Source organism: Periplaneta americana, chromosome 7 (genome assembly GCF_040183065.1).
Source record: "Periplaneta americana isolate PAMFEO1 chromosome 7, P.americana_PAMFEO1_priV1, whole genome shotgun sequence".
In the NCBI taxonomy this organism is placed as follows: Eukaryota; Metazoa; Arthropoda; class Insecta; order Blattodea; family Blattidae; genus Periplaneta; species Periplaneta americana.
In genome coordinates, this window is record NC_091123.1 from 59,672,634 (window position 1) to 59,691,257 (window position 18,624).

At 36.7% G+C, this 18,624-nt stretch overlaps 1 protein-coding gene across 1 annotated transcript in view; it reads right to left on the reverse strand.

Annotated features, from left to right (window-relative positions):
* LOC138703146 (uncharacterized) overlaps nucleotides 1-18,624 on the reverse strand; it is a 160,809-nt gene that overhangs the window by 58,439 nt on the left and 83,746 nt on the right. Inside the window, exon 2 of the mRNA XM_069830788.1 lies at nucleotides 9,016-12,314. Coding sequence (XP_069686889.1) covers nucleotides 9,016-12,314 — 3,299 coding nt within the window. The remainder of the gene's footprint in view (nucleotides 1-9,015; nucleotides 12,315-18,624) is intronic.

Below are 18,624 nucleotides of genomic sequence, written 5' to 3' on the forward strand. Positions count from 1 at the left end.
CAGTAGGCTACCCAACATGATGTCAATGAATTACGAACCGTAGCATTGAGGTAACGAGAGCAGTTATGGTCTTAAAACAATTCTGTGTACTTTGTGTCCGCTTCGGTGATAAGAGTACATTACTTACAAATGGCTTTTAGAGAACCCGGAGGTAGGTTCATTGCTGCTCTCGCATAAGCCCGCCATCGGTCTCTATCCTGAGCAACAAGACAAGAAAAAATATTTCATGACAAATTCAATGCCATACGCACGATCCTCGACCACTTCTTGACCAGCTGTAAGAATGATCGTATCGTGGGATTGCAACGATCGATAAAATATTGAACACTTTCGAATGTGTTGTTCATTAATGGAGTGGCTTACAAACAAGCCAGCTAAATACGCGACAAAAATGTTTACAAAGATAAATAAAATATATTCATTACGACAATTAAACATACTGCCATAGGCCTATATTGTATTATCTTATTTGTGTTCTTTGTACTCAGTGATATGTGATATCGATAGTTATAACTAGAGCCAGGAAGTTCATGCCCTAAAAACCTACTAAATATGCATGCAAGTATGTCTTTAAAAAACTTAAAATATGCCAATAAATATGCACTAGTAAAAATCTTTATTTCTTGATATATCATTAATAATAATAATAATAATAATAATAATAATAATAAGCAAAAAATGTAATAATATTATAAATAAAACTAGATGAGATTAAACTTGAGATAGGTTTGGAAGTAAATCCCGAAAAGACAGTGTATATGATTATGTCTCGTGACGAGAATATTGTACGAAATGGAAATATAAAAATTGGAAATTTATCCATTGAAGAGATGGAAAAATTCAAATATTCGGGAGCAATACTAACAAATGTAAATGATACTCGGGAGGAAATTAAACCCAGAATAAATATGGGAAATGCCTGTTATTATTCGGTTAAGAAGCTTTTATCATTCAGTCTGCTGTCAAAAAATCTGAAAGTTAGAATTTTTTAAACAGTTATGTTAGACTACCCGTTGTTCTGTATGATTGTGAAACTTGGACTCTCACTTTGAGAGAGGAACAGAGATTGAGAATAAGGTTCTTAGGAAAATATTTGGGGCTAAAAGGGATGACGTTACAGAAGAATGGAGAAAGTTACACAACGCAGAACTGCATGCATTGTATTCTTCACCTGACATAATTAGGAACATTAAATCCAGACGTTTGAGATGGGCAGGGCATGTAGCACGTATGGGCGAATCCAGAAATGCATATAGAGTGTTAGTTGGGAGGCCGGAGGGAAAAAGACCTTTGGGGAGGCCGAGACGTAGATGGGAAGATAATATTAAAATGGATTTGAGGGAGGTGGGATATGATGATAGAGACTGGATTAATCTTGCTCAGGATAGGGACCTATGGCGGGCTTATGTGAGGGTGGCAATGAATCTCCGGGTTCCTTAAAAGCCAGTAAGTAAGTAAGTTAGTTTATTGTTGAAAAGTTGAACCATGTGAATCGCAGTCTAAAAAAAAGCGATAGGTTGCAGTTCACTATAATTGTATGGCGTAGGTTTTCAATAGAGATATAGTGTCTATTGTCTCTAAAGATAGATTTGTATCTTGAATAGCTTCTCTCAACGTCGCAAGAAGTTACTAGGCCATACTTAAATGCTTCCACAGTAAAATATAATTCACTGTGATTAATGGGGGATTTTCCGCTTAAAATATCCCTAACTTTGCATATTTGCTTGTATCCAGGATTTTTTGATACCATGTATTTTTATAACTTATTTTATCATTAAGCTTTTCCCTTATACCACCAGGAACGGAATTAGGCTGGATATTGTTTCTTCAAACACTTGCAACGTCACATTTAAAGATATGCCTACCATTTCCAAGGACGTTATTGCTTTAGGCACACTAATGTGCCGTGAGCTTCACTAGGTGTGCCCCGATACTTCTAATACTTTCCTGGTAAAATAATTATAATAATTTCACTCAATACCAGTTTTCAAAAATGGAATATATATATATATATATATATATATATATATATATATATATATTTAGGGTGCGTCAGAAAGAACGGATGGATTTCACAGGGCAAGAAAATTTTAAGGATTCATCAAATCTAAAATTTATTGTGATCGACAGATTCACCAATACATGCAGTTTATTTATGGTGTACAACATCATCCATATGATGTCCTTGGCTTTCGATACAGGCATCGAGGCGTTTTCTGAAGTTCGCCGTCACTTTCACAGTCATAGCTGGTGGGATTGCCGCGATTTCTTCACGAATCGCCCTCTTCAGTTCATCCAGTGTGTGTGGTTACTTACGCCTTCAAATGGTCCCGAAGAAAGAAGTCCCAGGGCGCGAGATCTTACCGTAGCCTCGGACAATCTCAGTGCAATAGCATGTTTGCGGGCTGATCGTTGAGGTGGCCGGACAACTTACTGTCTGTCTCCACATTTTCAGGTGTACACGCGCTCCGTGTTCGTCCAGGTGATTTCTTCTTTAATGTTGAACCTGTGATACGAAATGAAGTCACACACCGCAAAATTGTATTCCGAGTTGGAATCTCAGCGTGACATCCGATGTCGAAATGAGTCCTATGTGGCGATCACAGACTCTTCATTAAAAAAAAAAATGCCTCTGCGATGAAAGCACGTTGTGCACCAGACCAACACCATGTTCTCAACTGAAACTGCATTCTCTCCCCTCGCTGCATATCGATAGTTTGAAATCCATCCGTTCTTTCTGACGCACCCTGTATATATATATATATATATATATATATATATATATATATATATTCAATGCAGTGGCATTTAACTGGACTCATTGGCCGTACAATGGCGATTAAAACCAAAATGAAAGATAGAAAACAAAATAAAGCAAACAATGTGTAAAGTGAAACTACGAAGGAGGGATGTCAGCACTGTTGCATTCTTTCTCTGGCCTCCCAGTATTTATCCACAAAGCTGACAAATGAAAGCATTGGGCAAGTCTTAATGTGACTTGAGTCCATGTTGTCTGAACATCCACAGAGCATGCAATGGGAGCTGGATAGTAACCTACACCCAGAGGGTAGAGGTGAAAATAGAATATGATACTTTTTATTTTAAATTATGCATTTTTATGCAACATAAAATCAAGTTTAATGAGCTTGAACGCGAAAATATGCCACAATAATATTACATATCTTGAGATATTGTGCATTTATAAAAAAAAAGCCGATATATGTAAATATATGCAACATAAGCTTAAATGTTGATGATTCGTGAAGGTAATTAATCAGCAATTACAGTAATTATAGGCAATGGCAAAACATGTACAAATGCATGAACTTCCTAACCTCTAGTTATAACTAGAGTCCAGTGTTTGGTCACATTGAACTATACGTTTAGTGAACTCATATCTACACTCTCCACGGTTTTGTGCAACGAACGATGGGGCAAGGGACCAACTTCTGATACTGGACAAGTATAAACTTGTACAATCAGTTCACGAAAGAAATTATGTGTTAATCTGCAAAACACTGTTTTACGGAATTATGATTGTTTATATTAGAACAGCATACGTGATTATTTATAATTAAAAAACGAAATAGGCTATGTAGTAAATTATAATTGCAGGACTTTGACAAGAATAAAAACTATAACCTCTGTTCAAACTTAAAAAAAATATATATATATATATATATATATATATATACAGTAGCCTATACTTTACGACTGTGATATTAAGCAGTCTTTTTAAAGCCATTAAGCCCACAATTAATGACTATGTAGGCTACATTTTTAAATTTCTTCTGCTTCTTTGAAATAACAATCATTGTGCTTCAGGAAACTTTGTCAACTTCACAAGAAGTCCATCAAAATATGCAAACCTTTATTAATTCAAATCGAGTCGGCTGTGATGGGGTGGTTGTGTGTTTGTGGTTGTTAAGTATGTTTCAATTTCTATACAGGTCGGCAAAGAAAGTTTCAATTAGACGACCAATCGACACCTAACCATGTCACCATCAGAACTCGTTTTCTTTTATCTTCTGCGTTGACTATACCGAACGTACCTTATGTTATCATCTACACTCCATAGCACAGCTAACCTGTTTTCTTCACCCGCTGACCAAACGCTGGCTTTTAGTTATAACTAGAGCTCTGGCATTGCCATAAGGAAACTTAATCCAAGATCCATATTAGACCATTAAGCACTGCCTGTCCAAGTTTTACAGGGTGCTATTCATAGACATATCGTTAGCCCGCACTACGAGCGTGCTAAACAGGATTCATAGCATATCTTATCGCTGACACTGATTTATGAATACGAAAAACGTTAGTTCGCTGATCATCCACCGAAAGCTCGCGCTAAGAATGTCTATGAATACGGCCCATAGTGTCTATAAATGTCTATTTTAAGAATATAAGCCTAATAGAACCCATTAAAAATATATTTTACGTATTTCGTCCTTTGTAATTTTCCCTTTATTGTAATATTCAAAGTAGAAATTATTCTATTATCGACTATTGCTGTTATCTCTAGCATTCGCTTATTAAGGCAGCATTCTTGCAGATGTGCGCGCTCGTAACGAAACAGTGTCTCCAATGATGTATTGAGATGAACATTGTACAGGGACATCACTTTATTTTTACCAACATTTTTAACATTAACCTGGCTATACTCGGAAACACTGTTGCCCCCTTCCATTACAGGAGTTTGATGTTACTAGTGCAATATGTAAACAAATCATTTTACTAGGTATAGGAGGAAAGAAAAGTAGTGTATCCATTTATGTTGTAGGGAAATACGATATTACGATTTTCAGTTTGATCATCACTTTTACGGAATTTATCAAAATACAGTAGAGTAGTAACATTTAAAAAAAAAAAAAACTCAACTTTTCAGGCGGCTATGTTCGTTATGTAATGTCTACTTTATTTAGCATATTAATTATTGGTGTTAACATACAATATAGAGAGTGCATTTAAATTGAGGGGTCATAAGTAAAGGGCTGTAAGTGCACATAAGTTACTTTTGAGAAAATGGGGTTTAAATATTTAAGCTTTCGTAAAATCGGTGAAATTTTTATTTAAATTTTAATGTGTGATGCGATTAAAATATCCCTTTGCCACTAAAATTTTAGATACTTTTGCTTACACTGGATGCACTTAACTCATGTTATTACAAATGTCACTAGCATTCCTTTGCTTCTAGCCACCTCAATTAAAAAAAATCTAATCTGAATTTTTAAACAAGTTGCTGAAAATGGTTGCCGTTCATTACAATGCAGGTTTCAATTAGTACGCATATTATTAAAAACATTTTGAAGCATATTCTCTGAAATTGAATTTATCGTTTCTTGAATATATTTTTTAGTACGATATTATTAATATAGGTTCTTTCTTCTATAGAAAACGCAATCATATTTATGAAACACTCTATACACTGCAGTGTTTACTTCACTGCTTGAAGACTTCGAATGCAACAGCGGCCGTAAGTTTGTGTGTCTGACGGGAGCAAGGACATTAGTAAAGGGGTGAGAGTGAAGTACATTCAGAAATGCAGGTACAATAAAAATGCAAGTAAAAATAAAATGATGTCCCTGTATTAGATTGGCTGCTTTCTTCACAACGTTGTACTGTTTCTCGAAGCACATTGTCACTTTCATTCTGCTTAGTGATTGAGCTCCTAACAACCTCTGTTAGAAAAACGTTCATTAAGGAAAGAGTAAATTGCTGGAAGCGAAGATTTCACGACAGGCGAAAGGATAATTTTCTTCCATTTGTGCGAAGAAGAAGAAGAAGAAGAAGAAGAAGAAGTAGGTTGTATTACATGTTTTTGTCTTTATATTTCTGATAAATGTTTAAGTACGAAAAAGAGAAACCACTACTGGTTCACGCATGCATAAATCATGTAAAGGTAGCGCACTTTAGTAATGCCGATTTTCCTTCTCTCGACATTTTGAAACATAATAATATTGAGGTGAAAAACTAATCTGTACATTTTATAATTTATATCGGATGGAGACTTTTCATTGAATTTTTGCTTAAATATTCAGTGAAATCGCATAGAGACCTTTCATATAGTCTATATTTGCTTAAAATTCAATTAAGTGAAATTTAATAAAAATTTAACCCTTCTATTGGTTACGTGATCTGTTTTTTAAGGAAATTGGTTTAATAATTGACAAATTTTCATTTAACGATTAGATTATTAGTCAGTCCAATATATTTGCCTTATTTTTTTTTACAGGTAATGTGTGAAATAAGTTGCATTTAAAGCATCATAGAAACATACCTGATCATGTTAAAATGTTTATTAATTTGTATATCCATTATACATATTTTGTATATTAGTTTGCATTTTTAGTACATGTTTTATTTTAAATGCCCATCTTTGAAGTTTTTAGTGTCTTTTTGCTTACCTATCTTTAAAGTTTTAAATGTCTACATGTCCGAGCTCTAGTTATAACATGAGAAACATTTATTGAAGTAATAGTAAATTAGTTTATCGCAGCAGTGCATATAATGTGCCGTTTTTCCGCTGGTGTTACCAAATAATGCTCAGGCTCCAGGCTTAAATATTTTATTTCGCTATTTTTATACTAATTTTTGGATAAATAATGTATCATCCTGTAATTCTGGCAGGGAATTGATAACTCTGCTTAAAGAATGCAACGTTTCTGAGATTGAATCGATATCGGTTGTGAAGAAAATTAAAAATTATGATACCCAAAACTGACTATTCCAGCGTCTCAAATTTAAAAAAAAACCGTTTTAGATAATGATTTTGTGGTGCAAGATGTGACATGTACCGGATAATCGCATGGTCAGAATAAATGGAAAGATAGGGCGAAAACGTCACCAAATAGGATGCTGCATGATAGAATGTAAGAAACAAAAAAGCGTGGCAGACCAAAAAAGTGGTGACTACGAAAAATAGTTACAGTGAATAGAGAATGCCTGACACAATGCGACGATGAGAAAATATAAAATGTAAAGAATAATGGACACAAACCAAAATGGTCCACTGTAGGTATGAAAAAATTGACGAGTTGTTCTTATTGCCCATATAGTTTAACACGTACAATATAGTCACAACGGAGTCATTTCATTGTCGCTGTGGCTTATGAAATTTTTCTCTCGTCAAATTATATAATTTGATTGACGAAAATTTGAGTAAAGTATTTGTTTAATAGATACAGTAATTGTTTGATGACATCGTTTGCTCTTCATGCAGAAACACTTGAGTGGCGTCGTTACGTAGCTACATCTGCAAATCCCGAACTAAGCAAGTGTACCAAGTTCACTACGTTAAACTCGAGTGTTTGTGCCACTTACCCAGAATACTTTCAAGCATAGTGGACAGGTAAGAGGACTGTTCGTTCCTCTGCTTGGAAGTGCCTAGAGACAGCATTCCACAAAGTAAATTAAGTTTTAATAGTTAATGTATAAGTTTGCAATGAGATAATATGTTCTGTACAAGTTATAGGCTATTATAATAATACAATTTTGAAAAGAATGATGTATGCCTATGTTAACTTGTAGGCCTATCTTGTTTCAAATTCCAGGCAACATTCTCAAAATAATCTACAGCGTAATTACGTCTTATGTACAGGGTATTTCAGTGACTTTGTTACAAACTTTTACGGGTGATAGAGGTGATCAATATGAACAGTTTCCACACAGAAACCCTTGTCCGAAAACGACCCGCTTGTAGTTAGTCTTTGATGCGTCTGTTGTCCGGTCTAAGTAACATTTGGGGCCTTCATAAAATAAATTACGTTGTTTTCTTTAATATATGCCATGATTACGTTTGTAATGTTGATAAAGTTAATGCGAATAGGCACGGAAGCTTGTTTATAGCGTACACAAAAAAAATATTATAATAATGACGTTAGGTTTATTTGGGTTAAGCATTACGAACAGACGGTTTTTGGTTTTCTTAGTTTCTTATTGTTACGGGAAGATTCACACTAAGAGAAATTGCTGATACGCTTATCATTTATTGAAGAGCAAATGGGAATTGAAGAAACGCTGTAAGGACTAATTAACCAAAAACCATTTACGATGCCAGCTAGCTCATGCCATGTTCGCAAGAATTCACCAACGTTAGCAGGAACAGGGATTCAGGAAGAGTAGTTCCTAAAAGGTTAATATGTCCGTCTTTTAGATGTTGCCAACTGTTACCAGATATCAGCAAAGCAAGTAAAATCAAAATGTTACGTACCAGAAAATAATAATAATAATAATAATAATAATAATAATAATAATAATAATAATAATAATAATAATAATAATAATAATAATAATAATAATCTAACAGAAAAATAAACGTATTTTGTCTGCCAACATGCAGTTCATTGCTTTGACTAAGTACTTTATGATTAATGAAGCCTATTAATATTTTTATTTTGTTGGTTATTTTTGTTATAGTTGATGTTGCTTCTTTAACATACGATTAATGAGACCTAACCCAAGCATTTATTTTATTTGTTGAAAACTCAATGTCACTGTTTATTAATTTATAAAATGTTACTGTATCATTTATTAATATTAATATAATTAATTATTAATTGCGTTAATATTTCAAATAACACTCGCTAGTAACTTTCGTTTCATGAACGTTGAAAGCTTTTCCAAAGGCAAACGATGCTGTCAACGTAACTGAAGCAACTATCAGTTGTATTTGCCAGTACCGAAATTCGAAACTAAGTTGGCAAAAGAAAATTCAACCTGAGTACTAGAAAATAACTATAATCCACTGGCCTGTATAATAATGAGGAAAAATGGTTAGGGTTTACCCTTAGGGTATAAAATATGACCCAGACTATAGCTTGCAATTACAAACGGAACTTTTCCGGACATGGGTTCCTATATGAAAATTGTTCATATTTATCACCTCTGTAATTTGTAACAAAGTCACTGAAGATACCCTACACATAGCACTATCATGAAATAATGCTGTTTGTAGACTAGGAAATTATCTCCATCGCGTCTAACCCCTTTTAGTATAATTTATTAAGAACAACTCACAGCGAAAGAAATGTGGCCATCTTCTTCTCCATGAGCATGACAGCATCAGCTGGCTGCTTCACCATAACCTCACAGAAGACCTTCTTAGCACAAGGGGTGTTGCTCCAGTCAACCTTACGGTGATCATCCAGCCTCGCGATACTTGCAAATATTTCTTGTTGACCGGATTCCAGACTGTGAAGGATGTTGTTCAGGTACTGTTCCCCATCGTCCATTCTAGCTGAATCATCTATCTTACGCTCATCTGCCGTTGATCTCTTTAATCTTTGATGTACATTGACATTTTCATGTGACTCGTGTTCTGATCTCTTCACTAGTCTGTGTTGATAACTGTCAAATTTATCGTTTTCATTCATACTGTCTAAAGATCCTTGGGCCAATTCCTGACCTATAGTTGTAAGTATTTCTTCATTTATGTCCCTTTGTTCTCTATAAGGGCCACTTTCTTGCATTATAAGCTGTTCACGAGACTGAGTTGTGGGATCTTCTTCCACTACAAAAATAACCCCATCATCTAATGATCGTTTCGTCTTGGTTTCTCTCTCATTTGAAGCAAAACTTTCTTTGTTTGCTGTCCATCCTCCATGAGATCGTTGTTGATTGACGTCTTTGGATTGTTCAGTTACAAACCAACCACCTTGTCGATGACCAATGGCCTCCCGCTGAGCTAATGCTCCAACAATTGACTCTAAGCTTTTCCTCTCTTGTTCATCTTGGTTTAAAAGTCCATCACTTCTGGACCACGCATTCCTTTTAACTGTCTGCTGTGTATTTGTATTTTCATTTTCATTAGGATTGACGCTCCTCAGTAAGACCCAAGTTCCTTGTTCTTCTGCCTGTTTAGGTTTCTGATTAATATTTCTAATAACATCTGCAATCATTTTTACATCCTCCTGCTTTACGCCATTATCAGTAACCGCCCACTGCCCTTGCCGTTCATTATGCCTGTTTCTTAAGCTCCTCACAATCTCTTCGATTGCTTTTCTTTGTACTTCATCCTGGTCTCCACTTTGCTGTCTCTCATTCAGCGCTCTGACAGCAGTCTCTAGTACTCTAGCCTGTTCCTCTGGGTTCTTAAACTCTTCGGCCACGACCCAAGTTCCTTCCTGTCGCGGCGTTTCTCTCTCACTCAGATTTTTCATAATGCTTTCTAGAGCTCTCTTGTGCTCCACTTCCAGTTCTGAGGAATCATCCTCTTCGAGACCAATTCGACGCTTCATGACATCGACGTCGAGATATCGTCCAACAGCCACTGCGCCAAGACCAAGCGCAGCTCCGCCTGCCACAAGTCCTAGAGCCGGAAGTAACACAGGATATGCTGAAACGGCACTGCCGACTTTGTCTTGGATTACGTGTCTGTTGCCGTCGCCAGCAAATCCTAGGTTATGAGAAATTTTGTGCGTTGCTTCAACGAGAGGCTCTACCACTGGTCGTGTGATGTCAGTAACTTTCTCCATGCTGGTCTGAACATGTTCCCTGATTGTATCTCCGATGCGCTCCCAGAATGGCCTCTCTTGCGAATTGTGAGCGTGGATGGAGTAATGCCCATTTCCGTATGGAAATCTGGAGTATCCGGATCCTCCAATTGTAGTCTTATACCTGTGAGAATCTTTACTCGGGCCAGAATACACTGTGTTGTATCCATTGTAAGGATATCGTTTTATGTATTTGTCGTTGCCTAAGCCATAGGAATCATCAGATGTCTGATATTCGTGCAGGTAAGCAAGGGAACTCTTAGGCCATTGATAAGTAGAGCTGCTTTCAGCCAACTCTTCTCCACTGCTGCTCGAACGTTTGTCGTATACGCTGGACTCTGTTGTAGCAGCCTCTGTTTGCTCTTCATTTGCTTCCATTCCCGGTTCATAGGCATATGGGCTGCGATCGCTGTGAATATCCTGTGCAAAATAAGCAAGTGTCAGAGAGTTTGCTTTGCCTGCATCACTTTTATTTGTGTCTCGCTGAACGCCATCTACTTCTTCTATATCGTCTTGTTTTCGCATGATTTTAGCAGGCTGAACCCCGAGTTCTGGATGGGCGTATTGAAGCACTGGTGTCCGAACTCCTTCCTCAAAGGATACTCTGGATGTTTTAGCGCTTGGTGGTGTATAGAGAAGGGATGTGGGGTAAATAGCGGAACCGGGATAGTGTAAAACACGACCTTGTGATTCCGAGTCGCCGCTGCTTCTGCCAGTTGCAACACTTCCAGTTTCAGCCTGAACCTGATCCGATCTTCTCGAGGCAGGGAAACGTATCATTCGTGCTCTAGATTCTCCGTGACTAAGGCGATTGCTCTCACGCTGGTTGACAGTGTTGATGTATTCTAAAATTCTAGCGTGGGTGTCGCTGGCATACGGATAACTATAATGGTGCTTCTTTTTCACGGTGTGCTCAAGATGAGGGGACGGCTGGAATGGACTAGACTCTTGGGTTGGTTTCTTCTTTGTTGCAGGATCTTCAAGATGCACTGTTGCTTTACGAGTAATTTCTTGTTTATCTCCTGAATCTTCCTGGTTGCTCGGTTTATCATAAGGCACCAGAACTCCGTTTATAACTCTTGCATTTCTCCAAGTCTGACGATCGGATTCATCGTCAGGCATTCGTACTCCATGAATTACAGGAATTCCGTCAGAGTCGATATGCATGACGCTTCTTCCTCGCTTCCAGAAGTCGTCTGTTCTAGATTGTTCTCCTTTGACACTCATGGGTGAGGATCTTACGTAAACTGGAGGTGGCACACTGAGTGTTTTCTTTCCGCGATTGCTCTCGTCATTGTGTGCTTGCACAAGTTGTTCTAGCGATGAAGATGGTGGACGCAAGTCTTTAGGAGGTGCTACAATATTAATCACATCTTCTGTGGATTTTCCGCTTCGTTGGTGGTCCTCATCCTCAACGAAAAAACTGGGTGACTGAATAATAGCAGGTGGTGGCACGTGCAGGGAGGAAATTCCCCTCGATTTACCTTCTCGATCTTCTTCATTGACTATGTTAATTGATGAAGACCTAATGGATACAGGAGGAGGTAACGCGAGGTTAGATTTCCCCCCTCGTTTCCTGACGATCAATGTCGCGATGTCTCCTGATCGCGTGCGGACGTTGACGGTTTCGGTTGAATCTGGATCCAAGCTCCTGGCGACGTGCAGTGCTGTCCTCGTTACTTGCACTCTAGGGATCTTCACTGTCGTCGTTGGCGGCTGAGGCGTAGTAGTCGTTGTGGATGTAGAGGTTGTATTGCGTTCTTCAGCAGCGGTCAGTGCTAGTAAGCAGAAGAGGAGGAGGGTGAAGTTTCTCATTGTGGCATTCTGAAACAAAAGAGAGTATGTACCTGTTAATGTATTACCCATGTGGAGAGTTGCAGAACTGTCCTGCAATTTTAAAATCAAATAACGTTTAACGTAGATCTACGTTTCTCTCCTCACCAGGTATGGGGGAGGGGTAATTTGGAATTGACCGTCACATGAAAATGCAACCTTTTCTCGCCGCTATAAGGGGAATACAGGAATAACAAGGGAAATACAAGGGGAACGATGAAAATACAGGGAGAAGGTGGGGAAGAAAGGAAAGACAAGGGGAACACAGTGAGAACAAGAGAAAGACAGGAATAAAGAAGATTAACGCTTAGAAGGGAATACAAGGAGAACGAGTGGAATGCACGGAGAACGAGGGAAATACAAAGAGAACGAGTGGAATAAACGTAGAGCATGGGGAATACACGGAAAACAAGAACAGGATAAATTGAACGAGGAGAATACAAGAAGAATGTGGGAAATACAAAGAGATGAAGGGGAAGAAAGAGGACAAGGAAAATACACAGAAGAACATGAGGTATATAAGAAAGACAAGGATAATTTAAGGAGAATAAGGGAAATCCATGGAATACAAGGGAAACACAGTGAGACAAGAGAAAGACAGGAATAAAAAAGATTATCGCTCAGAGGGGAATACAAGGAGAACGAGGAAAATACAAAGAGAACGAGTGGAATAAATGTAGAGCATGGGGAATACACGGAGAACATGCGGAATACACGGAAAACATGAACAGGATAAATTGAACAAGGAGAATACAAAAATAATGTGGGAAATGCAAAGAGATGAAGGGGAAGAAAAGAGGACAAGGGGAATACACGAAGAACATGGGGCATACAAGAAAGACAAGGATAATTTAAAGATAACAAGGGAAATCCATGGAGGACAAGTGGAAGACGAGGAAAAGAAGGGGAAGACTAGTTTGTTGTTTAGTAAACTGTTCGAAGACAGGTTTAAACCTAATAAGTGATATTAACAAGGCACCACTTATGAGGCAACTAGGCCAGGAGATAATGGGTAGGGTGGCAAGTTCCTTTGTTATTTGTGGTTATTGTGTTTAAACTTAGTCTTACACTGCGATCCCCTTTCCAAGATTAGTATTTTCATGGATCATTTCAAAGTCGTCAATGAAATTTATTTATTTATTATTTATTTAAATCCACCACCAACAGAAGCAGGCTTCCAATTACAGGTGGCTTACATAGATACATACACAAAATACATAATAAGAAAAAAACAAAACAAACAATAGAAACGAAAGAAAGAAAATACATAACAGTAATAGATGCTAGAATATAATATTGCAATTAATATAATGCCAAAAGTCAATATAATGATGCAAAATTATTTAAAAACTAGACTAAAAACATTATAATACACTTCTTCATAATTTGAATATCTAAGGAAATACAGTTATTTTTAATATTGTATGAAATTTTTCAAGTGTTAAACTGAAATCTAATTGAGAATCACAGTTTAAAGACAGAGAGTTGTAAGTATTACACACAAAAAACAATGGAGAGTTCTTGAAGAAAACAGTTCTAGGAATGGGAGTAACAAAAGGTTGCCTATGACGTAATTCTGTTTTTTTTTTTTACATTGAACTGAAGGAATTTAAGAAAACCACAGTTATTATAGTTTACAAAATCGAATCAATGCTAACAGTAGGCCTATATTTGGATTAAGCTAAACGTAAATAAGATAACAGAAACATCACTACTCATTTGCACTTAATATTAATCCTAAAATCTAACCTACCCATCATTCCATTGACGACTTTGAAGGGGTCCTTGAAAATACTGCACTATAGAAAGGAGGCCCGCAATGCAAATATAGTAAGTTTGAGAACCAGTGCATTAAACGATTTAAGGTGCACTAAAGGAGTTCCTTGTAAGTCATGTGTCGTGGTGTGTTCCTTTGTTGATGTTACAGCTTCTTATCCAGTAGTAAGCTAAAGGAAATGCAGTCGGCAAGAATTTACTTTTATTAATTTATATCAGTAGGAACGTGTGAGCACCCTTTGAAAAAATTAAAAGTCGGCGCCTATGCATTGAATATTATTTGCAGCATAATAATCTTTGGGCAAATGTTAGATATCTGCCATTGCATTGAGTGGCAGTATTGCAATATTCGTGCGTGTTCATAAATAAATCGTGAACTGTTGGTTGTCGTAATGAGAATGGATCAAACCAAAACAAGCAAGGACACGCTCTGAAAGAACAAGTCAACGTGTTTACATGTCACGGCGTTTTAAACCGTGTTTTTTTCATTGAGATAGGTACGCAATTGTAACGGTTGTCGCATTATCTTCCCTACAAACAGAGACGCCACATTGCAGCGTTACCTCGTTTTGATTCCACCTGTCGTTGTTTCGAGGAGACAAGTAGTACTTTCGGCATGTGATGCCTGAGTGGTCAGATTTTCAGCCTAGCGGTCCGGGTTCGAGTTCCAGTCAGGTCTGGAATTTTTCATTAAGAAATCAATACTGACATTTGTGGCGGACAAAATCGCAATTGGAGTTTTCTTTCGGAGTTCTACCATAGTCTAGTATACAGTCACGAACAGTGGCGTGTGGTGATAATAATCCTGGTGGTGCACAAATATTTATTATGATTATCATATTATTATTATTTCTATTTCTATTATTATTATTATCATTATTATTTTATTATTATTATTATTATTATTATTATTATTATTATTATTATTATTATTATTATTATTATTATTATTATTATTATAGGTACTAACTACTACATAACTATTAACATATGTTACGTAGGTATAGATTTACATAATTTTGTTAGTCAAGAAATTGCAGTTAATCAGTTTCCTATGTAGGTCCAGTAATAGCAAAATAAAGTGTTCAATTTCTATTGCAGCACCGTAAATAATATTGTTTTCGCTATATTGCGTTTTATAACACAGTTCACACGTTCACAAGTATTCGATACGTGTGTCGTCTCATCAGCCTTAACTGCTGAAAAGTCAGCAGCTTTCTTTATTTCTTTGAAATATCATCATGGCATACATCAAAATGGCTTGAAGGACTTCGTTCTGTATAGTGTTTGATGTGCCCTTAAACACTGTTCTTCTTTCCAAATGTGCGTCTAATTCAGAACTGAAATTGATGAGGCCAAGAAAAATATTAGCGTTTAAAGATGAGTTTCCGTCTTCGTGACCTCTTAAAGCCAACTAAAAGCTTCACAAAACCGCACGCACATATCCGTTCTTGGTAACTTTATCATTGTGAAGTTCAACAATCCAATTGAATCCAATTGTGTCTATATGTTTGTTTGACCCAACACTGCTAATTCAACATTATTGTTGATGTGTGCAACTGAAGAATCGTGTTTCTTAATTCTTTCATTCATGTGCTTCAAATCAATCATATCTGCAGAACGATAATCAAAATTATATAGTTACTACGCACAATCCTAAATTCAAACAGAAAAATAAATAAAATTCATAAAACGTACTTATTTTTGTCAATAAATGTTCGCCGTCGAACAATAGGCAAGGAAAAGAAAATATAGCTCTTTTATATTGCAGCCGCATATTGCATTTTCAAGTCCAAATGTTTAATTTTCTTGTCACTTCTCTATTACTGTTCTTCGTCACTTATAATTTTAATTCATGTGTAGGTCTACCCATCTTCTTTATTTTGATCTTTTCATGTAAAGGTCTTATAGAAAATTACACATTTAAAAGATACTGCACACTATTCATTGTAGCATTTATGATGGAACACATCTGAAAGTGCTCCTAAACCCTCCTATGCACATTGTATTGCCTCCCTACCATGCTCCAAAGCCTGCCAGTGAAACAGTACTACTGCGCATGCTCGAATGGAACAGTGTGCCGCAAGTGTCGAGCGGTAGATGTAAGTCCCAGGCGTCAACAAGAACAGTAGACAGTCATGCAGCGTTATTTTTATATAGTATTATAATAAAGAATGACGTCGCTCACACAGTCTACTGCAGCTCATTGATATAAATTTTAAAATGTTGTTATTTGAAGAAGTGGTGCACTGCTCCTGTGCTCCTTAAGAAAAATCGCCACTGGTCACGAAGCTTCAGTTGATGAGGTTGCTAGGAACAATAGACTGTGCAGGTATTATTTCTCATTGTCTGTAATGAGGCGATAGTAACTATCCTAGTTGTTAGCAACTATCTATGGATGCATATTTATTACATATTGAGCTTCGTGACTTATATACTAGACTGTGATTCTACCGTTTCCCCATATTAGGCATTACATCATTCCCTCAACATATCTCCATATCGACATAATTTTTTACTTGGTTTTTTAACAACGCTGTATAAACTAATGGGTTATTTAGCGTCGATGAAATGTGTGATAGCGAGATGGTATTTGGCGAGATGAGAACGAGGATTCGTTATACTCGTAGATTGCCTAACATTTGCCTTAGGGTTGGGGAAAGCCTCGGAAAAACAATCAGGTAATCAGTCCAAGCGGGAATCGATCCCACGCCCGTACATTTTATGATGAGTTACCAGACTTAACGCGTTGTGAATATTTAATGCAATGTATTCCACTGTAATTGATGTCCACTTTCTTCTGCCTCTCTTCAGACTTTCTCTCCGAAGTTGAAAATTTGACCTGACCAGTGGTTCCTTTAATATTCTCTTCACCCAGCTGATACAAAATCCCGAAGCTTCACTTTGTGTATTCAATAATATAATTCAAATTGAACCCTTGTATTCTTGCAAATATTTCGCAATATTATAAATAATATTGCCCTGGCATCACTTTTCAATGGTCTGCCAGTAACACTAGGCTTATTGTTCATTCTTACATCTTAATTGAGATTTAATTACAAATAAGGAAGTAGGCCTATTAAGTATATAAAAAGAGATAATACATTTTCAGAACTTAGGTTTCAAAAGAAGTTAAAAGGACATTTTTAAGAAATGGAAAGAAATTAATTATTACAAAAAGAAATTATTTAAGATAAAGACGTCCAAAGAAAACGAACAATTGAAAATACTAGATAGATACAAAGATGGATAAGGGGTGATTAATAGGAAATGAAAAGCTCAGCTTAAACTTTTAATTTATGAACACTCAAAATCACACTTCTCGTGATCCTTATCGTCGTCCTTATCTTCATCATGGTTCTAGTTATCTTTGTCGTGGTCCATTGTGACCCTTGTTGTCTTTGTCATATTCATTATCGTGATCATGTCGTCCTTGTGATTCTTGTGATGCTCGTCATAGTCCATATTGTGATCCTTATCGTGGTGCTTGTCATAGTTCATGTTGTGATCCTTATCGTAGTGCGTATGATGACCACCGGCCATGATTCAGTTTTTTTGAAAGCAGACTGGATGACAAAAGCTTCTCAACCGAATAATAGAAGGTATTTCCCACATCTATTCTGCGTTCAATTTTCTCTTGAGTGTCATTTATATTATTTTGTTACTGTTGGTAGAAGATACTTGAATTTCTCCAAATAATAATAATAATAATAATAATAATAATAATAATAATAATAATAATAATAATAATAATAATAATAATAATAATAATAATAATAGTTCCCACCACTCTGTTCTCTTGCAGAATTAAGGCGCTCGCTGTTGCTGTGAGAAGATAGAAAGGTAAGCGACAACTTGAGACACTGGATTCAAATAAGGCTGTGCTCTAGTTCGAGTCTCGACTGTGGTGTGAATGAGCGTGTACGATGTACTGAGCGTGTGAAAAATGATGGATAAAAAGAGGAAGCAATAAAACAGGAAAATCCTCAAAATGCAGTTCAACCGGAAGCAGTGGCGGCACTGCGTACGAGAAATGAGTTAAATGTAGAATAGGCGAAGTTGATTATGCATGGATGATGGTCCTTATACGTAAAGTAAGTAGGGCAGCGAGTGCTAAATGTGGTGAGAGAATTCGTGATCACCGCAAAATGAAGACATTCTTTGCTTGCGGTTGGACGAGATTGTATCGATGAAATATTGCGCAGTAACCAGTGTTGAGGATCTTACCGTTGATGGGCGCGGTCACTTACACGGAGGTTTCCTTGTACGTACGTAAATGTAAATGTAATGTTATATGTGTATGTATGATCAATAGCTATTTTCAGGCATGATACATGGGTGATTCCACAATTGGGAGTCAGTTTCATGTGCCAGCACCGTAAAACTGTTTGCTGTGCTGTCTGAGAAATTTCAAATAATTTCCTATCAAGAAGGCCTACACCCTTGCAGTTTCCCCTACGTTGTCTTGGAAAATTACTGCAAAACAGGAAGGAAAAAATTATATATGCAATTTATCATTAGCATA